The sequence below is a fragment of the Miscanthus floridulus genome, chromosome 13, assembly GCF_019320115.1.
Source record: "Miscanthus floridulus cultivar M001 chromosome 13, ASM1932011v1, whole genome shotgun sequence".
In the NCBI taxonomy this organism is placed as follows: domain Eukaryota; kingdom Viridiplantae; phylum Streptophyta; class Magnoliopsida; order Poales; family Poaceae; genus Miscanthus; species Miscanthus floridulus.
Window position 1 is genome coordinate 31,207,084 of NC_089592.1, and position 9,294 is coordinate 31,216,377.

Here is a 9,294-nt window from a genome sequence, read left to right on the forward strand (position 1 = left end):
ATGTTTACAACATTTTCATTTTAGATCATTTTTTGTCTTAAAATTCAATTCAAAGTTCACAAATTCATATTTTAAAATTTTTAAATATACTTTTTATTTTACAAAATAAAATGTATCATTATATCTATATATATAAGCAAGTAATTTTTTATGTGTACCAGAAAATATAGAAAATTTTTTTATTACATTTATACATCTATATATACATTTACATATTTATAAAAAATATGTAGAAGTAATATTTAAAAATATGCGAAAATATTTGTAGGGGCGGCTGGTCTTTAGAGCCGCCCCTACAAATGACTCTAGGTATATATTCGAGAGCCCATGCCTGGCCAAAATCTCACCAAGTCTTGGGCATCTTCTTCCTTACGGACGCCGTTACGCTGCCAAAAATTCTCCCGCCACCCCCGCCGCCGCCACCATATCCGTGACCTACTGCCGCCTTCCTCCCATAACCACCTCTGTCCCCCGGGACTCCTCCGTGCCCCAAACGCCGCCTTTCCCTAGGCTGCCACGGCGGCTAGGGTTTGTGAGAGCTCGCACGGCCGGCCGGCCTACCGTTGCTCGGTCTCAGACCTTGACCTCTGACCTCGCCAGCCCATGCACGCACTCTGACGACCTCACCGGGGGCTAGGGTTTATGCTCCCTTAGGCTGGCCGTGCGCTCTGGCTGCCATCCCCGCCAGCCACCGTGGATCCCTCTCCGACCTTGCTGGCCCGCACGCACACTTTCACAACCTCGTGGAGGCTATAGTTTGTGCTCCCCTGGCCTAGGCGTGCGCTCTGGCTCCGCCACCAGGCACTCCCTCACCGACCTCTATCTCTGATGACATCGTCAGCTCAGCGTGCTCTGACCTCTCCTAGTGCTTCCTCGGTGACCTCGACCTCCCTCGGTGCTCCCTCTCTGACCTCGAGCTTTGACTGCTGCCATACCCCTTGGTATGCCCCAACCCTTCGCCTACATTTATCCCCTTCGCCTCAATTCCTGCAGTGATGGGTTACTGAGGAAGAACATAGCATGCACTTATAGTTCTTTTTCTAGTTAAACTAAAATAATTGTGTGAATTTGTGGTGAAACTGAAATAATTGTGTGAATAGAGGTTAGTACTATTATTGCCTGCCAAGGTTAGTACTTGTGTATTACACCATGATAAGGGTTGCAAATCCACAATAAATGCCAACCCAAGAGCATTGCAATACAATCTGTTTTTTTAATTCAAACTAATGATGAGAACTGTCTCTTGAAAGGGATAAAGCTAGGTAATGGCCAAACTAAAATTATGAACTTTCCATTAGAAATTATGAATTTATAAATGAAAAATAAAAAAACACATGGCAGAATAATGGCTGCTTGAAGTTACTGGCCTAGAAAGAACCAGTATCATCTGAGTTTTTTTACTCGAAAACTAGAATTTCAAACATTATCATGAGACCTAATTCTTACCATATACAAATATATAATTCAACTCATGAGACCTAATTCTTACCATATACAAAAATATAATTCATAGGAAAGAAGTATGCACGTGGAAAAAAGGAGGTGATGTCCTAGTTGAGTTGCTAGAATGTGTTTGTTTGTTTCAGTCATTTCAGAGTTTGTTTCAGATGGGATGTGAGAGGAGAAGCAGCAAGCTTGCTATCCAGGAAGTCAGTGATGTCTCTAACTCTAATAGAGTTCAGAAGATTGATTGTAATCAAGCATAATGAATAAACCTAAGAATTCAGAGTCTCCTTGGACTCTTGCTCGGCAGCTTACAAACAAAAGACTCTTGTTCTCATGAGAATAGCACTGCAGGAGTTAACTGCCAGTGTGAAAAGAATAATTGCACAATATCACAAGGAATTTCTATTGGATGTTATAAATTTTAGGTTATTCAAATTTGGAAATTCTATCGAAGAAAGAAGCATACCGTTAAGCTGCCAGAATCTATATTTTCAAACTCTATCAATCGCTTCATTAGAGTGGCTTCACACACATGCACAACAGAAACCTGAGAAACAAAAAATATAATCAATGTCGTTACTATAATACTCAACCATATGGCCTATGTCAGACAGACAAAAAAACACAGGTATACACAGTGTTTTCCTAATCGCCCGTTTACCCATTTACAATACAAGTTGATGAATAAGTTCAAGATATCTCATGAACATCTGGACTTACAATATCTGCCTTAGTGTAGTTATATCCGTGAGAGAGTGCAGCAATATATAATGCTGCACCACATAGTCCACTAGGCTTCCTCCCAGTCTGCAAGAGAGGCTAAGCCAGTAAGCTTATCACAGCCTTGTGAAAGATATAGGGAAGAAAAATATAGTAAGGAACACCTGCCTGAATCCAATCTCGCTTCATGCTAGCTACAATGCGTAAAGCTGTGTCTGAGACAGCCTTATCCCTTCTAGGAAAGAGCAAACCTAAAAATGAAACCAATGTACTGTAATTTTTTTTGAAACGACAATGTACTGTAATAAAAATCTGAAATAATCAGACCCATTATACATAAAGAGAGGAACAATTTCTGATCGATTCTAGAAGCAAGGTCTGCAAGGATACCAATAGTTGTAACAAACATAACAGCACATGTAGAAATCTTTGATAAACATAACCCATGTGGCATGTAAATCATAATATTTGCACAATATGAACCAGTCTACAAATTATTCAGTGGCGTTATTTTTAGTTAGCCACAGATGAAGGTAAGTCTCAAATTGCACTGCATGGATTAGCTGAACAAACAGAGTCAATGTCATTAATCAAAACCTGCAGACCACTCCAATGCCGATCTGATGGTAAGCAGGGTAACCCAACAGTTTAATTTTTTTAACCTAAAGCACTGATTTTATTTAACTTTTGGACCAATAGGATTCCACTATCTAGATAAATATTTTTTTTCTGGAAATGACTATTTCAACAAATATTTATAAAAATAGACCCAGGTTGGAACCTTGACATTCTAGTTTCAAGATTAAAACAGTCTAGTTTCAACATACAGTGCAACAAAATATGTCATTACTTACGTTCTGTAAAACGATGGATGAAAAGGCTGGGATCTATAAGCTTCTGAATAAATGGATGCTCTGAAAGTAGCAAAACTTGGCAGAGCTGAAGAAAAACAGCACCCAGGACATAACTGAAACAAAAACCCAAGTGAGCCCCTTCATTGAGTTATACTAGATGAAGGGCCAAAGAGTTGGAATACTCACACACTTATTTGTAAATAGTCAGAGAAGTCGATAAGAAGATAGGCTTTCTTACTTTGCCTAGCAAGGAAAGAAGGTAAAACTGAACATTAGTACTACAATGTAGCTTGCTGAAGCAACAAAAAATTAAAAAATAATAAAAGAAAGACAAAAGTAGAATAAACTTTGCAAGAGATACCAACAAAAGCATGAAAGTGAAAAGTAGTAATTTCCAGGATTAAGACAGATACAATAAACTAAATTGGGAATTCAGCAATAATGAATGAAACATAATAATAGTCAATCATGCTTGCGGACTAATTGTGACTAATTGTAGTGCATACGTGATCGCCAATGCACCCGATCAGCCCGACTAATCATGGCTAATTGCGAATATTTGGGTGACTTGATAACACTGGAAACAAAAAGGAACTGGTCTAATACATCCTCACAGCTAAGAACTCAGCAGTAGAAAATTTAGTTTGTAACCTCAACAGTGGTGGGGTATTCTTAGAAAGTATTATAATAAATATGCGGGGAACACATATGTCTTGTTTACATGGAGGAATGCCAGCATATATTAACAAAGCCTCTTGAATGAGTATGCCACGCGCCCATGCATTTTTATGGCCTGGAAAAGCTACTTGTGTTATAGTTTAGACATTTAAACATCCTAACCCAAATGCACCACTGAGAGGAAGCTTCTCAAGGTTAATTTTCTAATTAGAGGCTAGAATCACAGGGGGTAAAGTGAAGCAACACTTAGTTTGTCTGCAGTCAATTATTGCAATCTTCCATCTAACAAAATAAACCTTTCCAAGTTTACAAAGGGCTACAGTAGAATTATAACTTGTAGGATCTTTTCCAAAAACAAAAGGTGAACGTAATATAGAATTAACTATTGCTGGTCCCATAAAAAGTGGACCAGGGTGGAGGCAAATCAATCAATGAATGCTCATATTCAAACAGAAGTAAGCAAAATAGACAAAAAACTTCAGAAGTTCCAATAAAGAAAGTAGTGAGCCTATAATTGGGTTGTAGTATAATGGTAGGCAATGTAAAGGCAAGCAGCTCACATCAACCTATGAAATTTTGAATGAATTTCAATTCCTGCTCAGTTCAAGCAAGCACATATGAAATCATGTTCCTTTGTGTAAATTACATGCATATTGAGAAAAAAAATACAAGCACATATGAGTCTTTGTTATTGTTATAAAATGAAATTATGCTATTAGCGTGAGCTAAAATTAAATGATTTCTGAATTTTGATGATAAGTTCCTCTACTATCAGCTTTTGGAATGTAATCTAGCATGGAGCTCGAACGCCAGCCTTCTTTGGCGTGGGGCTCGAATGTGAGTTTCAGTGCTAAATTCTCTTTCTAGTTCTAAAGATGAAACTCTCATACGCTTTAGATGGTATAGGTCTCATGGTTCGCTGCATCCATACTATTTATACTTATTTCTTAATAGATAATTCTCTTTCTAGTTCTATTCCATCTATGCATCTGTGTTTTATGTATCTACTAACTGGTGTTTTCTTTGAGCAATGCAGCAGGCTTGCACTTTGGTATCTTATTCTTGTCAAACGGAGCCTGCTATCTCAATTCTTCGATTGCATTTGAATGTTGCAAGCTTCTTGGTAATAAGCTTATGAAGTTGCGTTTCTCTGTGTATCTGAAACTGTTCTACATGTCTTTTCATCAGGTGAGGATGATGCTCATCAAAAGCTCCCCTCTCCTCTATTTTTTGGCTATTTTTGCCATCAGCTACTGCTCTATGTTTGCTAAGCAGCTGTTGCTTTTTTTTGCCAAATCTCCCCTCTCCTCTACTCTCCTTTGTTTTGTACCGATGCTGAAATTGTCCAAGTCCATACAATATATGGAATATGAGCTGATGATCAAGAACTTGTGAGGAACTTGGCATCATTATCAGCCGCCCCTACATTACCTTCTCCTCTCTTCTCTGTTATGATGCCTTGATGCTCCAAGTTCATGATCAAATGATGATTGACATGTTTCTGAGGCCTCTACTACTGCTACTACTCAGTTTTTTGATATATTGTTGTTTTATAGGACTACTATGGTTTATAGACCTTTTTTATTTCTTATACCTTCTCGCGTACCTAAAGCACACTTTCTTGCATCTATTAGAACAAAGCGTGAAATAATGTCACGGACACCAGACAGTGTAGCCCGATGCCCCGAGTATGATGAGCAGCCAACCTATGAGGAGCAAGCACTAGAGGACCAGCTAAGGAGTAGTTCGATAACAATTTAGAAAAGGATTTAGAAGCGATGCTTACTCAGGAGCAGTGTGATGATGAGGAAGGAGGAGCAGGAGAGGCTACTGAAGGCGAAGAAGAAGAGGATGATCATGATGAGGACTCAAAAGAGGGATAAGTAAGTCATGAGGTTCCTTTCCCACGTCAAGCCAAAAGGAGGCCAACAAAGGAAGATTTGGATAAGGATTTTGACCCGAATGAGGAGGTAGGTGTAAAGCCTTAGCTTGTAAATTTTGCTAAAGCTTTGACTGTGTTACCTCTGCTAACACTTTGACCTGTCGTATATACAGGTCCCTCCTAAAACTCGGAAAAGACGATGTCGACGTCCGCGACATCTCGTCGGACAAGACAGAGTAGAGGAAAGGAGAGTAGAGGCAACAGCCACAGAGACAGACATTGAGGCCTCTGCTCTACAACATCAAGACACAACCAAGAACACAACTACCAAGCCAAAGAGGAAACAAGGGGACACAAAAGCAAACCAATATCTAGATAAGGCATGCAATGTGATAACGGAGGTTGGGCTAGCAGGGGAGATCCTTGAGCCAAAGTAATTCAGAGGACGATTCTGTAATGCAATCGGGGCCCTAGTAAGAGATAAATTGAACCTAGCAATCCCTAACTAGGAAAGAGGTACCAGTGAAGAAAAAGGATGAACTATGGGATAAGCAGTTGAAGCTCAATTTTAGATTTCCAGAGGGTAAGCAAGAACTGGTAAAAAATGCTTTCAAGATCATGGGAGAGTCATTCCGATGTTGGAGGTTAGAGCTCAACAAGAAGTATATCCAAAAGGGGTTAACTCCTTTCAACGAGTTTGGCAACATAACTCCTAGTCAATGGGAGGAGCTTCGTGGCTCAGAAGACATTCACCAGAGGCATTAGAGCTCAGGCCTGTAACACCGAACTGGCGAAGAGGAACAAACACCACCATCATCTAGGCCCCAGTGGCTACTATGCCAAGGAAGAGCAGTTTAGGAAGATGGACAAAGAGGCCGCAGCTTCTAGGAATATCGATGTGAAGAATTTGAAGGTATGCTCAAGGAATTGGATATATGCGAGGAGTATAGAATCATCCGGTGGTAATCTTAATGTTTGATCAGCCAAAGACCCAAGAGGTAGTATCAAGGATACTGAAATATGCTGAAGACAAGGAGAAGGGCTCATTCAATCCTTCCAAAGAGAGGGACTGAGCTTAGCCTTGGCTTGGGAAACAACAAGCACACAAGTCGCACCTAGGGGGACTAGGGAAAAGGATGACCTGGAAGCACGGATTCGAAGAGGACAGGAACATGTACAAGAAACATGGTAGAGACTGGGAGGCTAATCTTGAGCTCCAAGTGAAGGCTCTAGTTGCGAAGGCGCTAGGATGAGCAAGGGCTATCTATAGAGCCACGAACATTAATGGTGCCTGCCGGGAGAATTCGCATTAGTTGGTAGCCCTCTAAAAGTTCCTAGTAGCCAAGGTTCCACTACAGCCACAACCCCCGTCGATCGCATATGGGAACCAACTAGTTGCACCTTGGTGTTTCTCAGTGGCCGACAGAAACATTGTGATGGAGGTGGCAACTAGGTGTGGCACATCCTCTCGGTGGCTTACACCACAATAATAAGATACCACCAGACTACACTAGTGTTGAGGTGCATACCGTGAAGCCCGAGTTCATGTAGTGGAGGATAGACTACTGCAACTCCTGAGGGGCTAGTGTTACTTGGAGACATAATGGGGCAGTTCATCCTTTGGCATAAATGGGACATTATATTGACTGCTTCTTCGCCGCCTCCCCCTCTCTCAAATTTAGGAGTGAGTTGTTGAGGACGAGGAGATATTTTCACTATCTCATGACCACCATATTCCTGAGATGCCACATTCTTCCCCGCCTCCTAGCGAGCATGTGCCTGATAAGCCACAACCTTCTCCAGCTCGTATCGAGCAAGTGCATGATGAGACACCACAGTCTTCTCAATAAGCATAGCCAATACATGAACAACGAGTGCTTATTGAAGAAGGTGATGCACAAGAAGATGACGACGTGCTTGAATGGGAACTTCGAAAGAAGCATCCAATCACCATAAGGCCAATTTATGTTTCGATGAAAGATGTCTCGTCGATGCACAAGTGGTATGCCCATGACCAGTTCAAGCCTGAGAACCAAGTTAAAAATGTCCCAACATGGGCTTTTGAGGAGGCCATCACTAGCAAAGTCCACCAAACAGCAAAGAAGTATCCAAATGTTGATGCCATCAAATGGGCAAAGGAATGCCCAAAAACATATGAAAGAGGCAAGCCCTTCCTACCAAACTAGGACATCCAGCGCCTACCACTTGGAATGAGAAGGTTCCATGATTGGTACTTGCGTGTTCTCCTAACGAGCATTGACCTCGTACAAGCATGCTTCCCCACCGGCACATTTGGAAGCCCAGCCGGGAAAATTATCTTTGACTTCAATGACATACAGACATGCTTTCACCTTGGAGTAATGGAAATGAATCTAATTCACACGTGGTGCCTGTAAGTCCTTGCCCTCCCGATATGATATGAATGTAATCTTTGGATTTTGTTGTAACTAACCCACATCGTGATTTGTAGAATGCAAGTGCACATTGTAAAACAAATACTAAGTGTGAAAGCTGGGTATATAGACCCTCAAGCTATAGCACAAACAAATTTTAATTACCCTAGACAGTGGAAACTAGATGCCAAAGAGCTAGCTACTGGAAAGTCCCTTCGGGAGAAAGAGGATATCCGTGCGAAGAAACTAAGGCAAGAGTCCCTTAAGGTTTCGACATACATTGCCCTGGCTTTTAAAAATCTCCAACAACACTCTACTATATTTCTACCATACAACTTCGAGTAAGTTCAACTCTATACTTAAAGCTTTGCTCGATATATTTTATTCGATGCAAAAGAGCTTATCTAGTTCTATGATTAAATTCATGCAGCAACCACTGGATTTGTATAGGCAGTCGATGTCAGGGAGGAGCATGGCATGGGTTTTTGATTCAATAGATAGGGACCCTGATGATATACAAAGACTTCATATCGATTCTCAAGACGTATACATATCGACAATCCTCATTAGCTTATATGTTTGTATACATACTTGTAACATTCACTTTTGGATACTAACAAGTTGCATTTGCTAAAATAATTTGAACAGGGCATTCAGGTTATATGTCAATGAACATCATGGAAGGCATGATCCAGTAAGGAAGGAAAGGCTGGCTATAAAAACACCATGTGCGGTAAGCATAACTTACTTTAGTACTCCATTACATGGCTGTCAAAAGCATACTTAACATTTCCATTTGCAAAACACACAGTGCCCCAAGCAGAAGCCTAGAGTGTACATTGTGGATACTATGAATGTTCTATGATGAGTAACACCGGTGCCTACAGGAGACACCCCTTAAGGGTAAGTTTGAACCTCTTCACCCGTAGTATAAAAACTTCGCACATGATATGAAATACTAAACCAAAACTTGTTCTCCTTGTAGTGGAAAGAAGAGAAAGAAATGAAAAGAGACCCATACAAGGATGACCAACTCTTAGAGCTCAGTCGGTGACCTTTGCAACTTCATATTGGACCAGATTGTACACTGTCAAAGGCACCTACCATGACTGAGATTCATGATTTAGGTAGAAATCCTCAGTACCAACACCTTTGTGAGATTGAAACGGCTGTGCTCTAGGCCTGTTGATAACAATGTGTATGGAATTTGACATTGGTCTTACCTTATGGAACGAATTAGACTTGTGAATTATGTCTATTTAATGATGGATTTTATATATTCTTGTGAATTAGACTTGTAATGGTAGTTTATATAATGCTC

The 9,294-nt window shown here is 40.5% G+C and overlaps 1 protein-coding gene across 1 annotated transcript; it reads right to left on the minus strand.

Annotated features, from left to right (window-relative positions):
* Window positions 1-1,777: 1,777 nt before the first annotated feature.
* Window positions 1,778-4,611, minus strand: LOC136499689 (uncharacterized). Its single transcript, XM_066495252.1, has 7 exons — window positions 4,589-4,611; window positions 3,207-3,263; window positions 3,021-3,133; window positions 2,335-2,417; window positions 2,167-2,253; window positions 1,913-1,993; window positions 1,778-1,804 (listed from the first exon to the last, which is right to left on the minus strand). The coding sequence occupies exons 1-7, from the start codon at window positions 4,609-4,611 to the stop codon at window positions 1,778-1,780; spliced, it is 471 nt and encodes a 156-aa protein (XP_066351349.1).
* Window positions 4,612-9,294: the final 4,683 nt, after the last annotated feature.

Bases quoted from the DNA above. Each gene is read 5' to 3' on its own strand.
- LOC136499689 (XM_066495252.1), bottom strand. From the start codon at position 4,611: ATGAGACCTATACCATCTAAAGC. The intron at 3,134-3,206 runs GTGAGTATTCCA...TTTTTGTTTCAG, and splicing joins GACTATTTACAAATAAGTGT to TTATGTCCTGGGTGCTGTTT. The intron at 2,418-3,020 runs GTAAGTAATGAC...TTTCATTTTTAG, and splicing joins CATCCATCGTTTTACAGAAC to GTTTGCTCTTTCCTAGAAGG.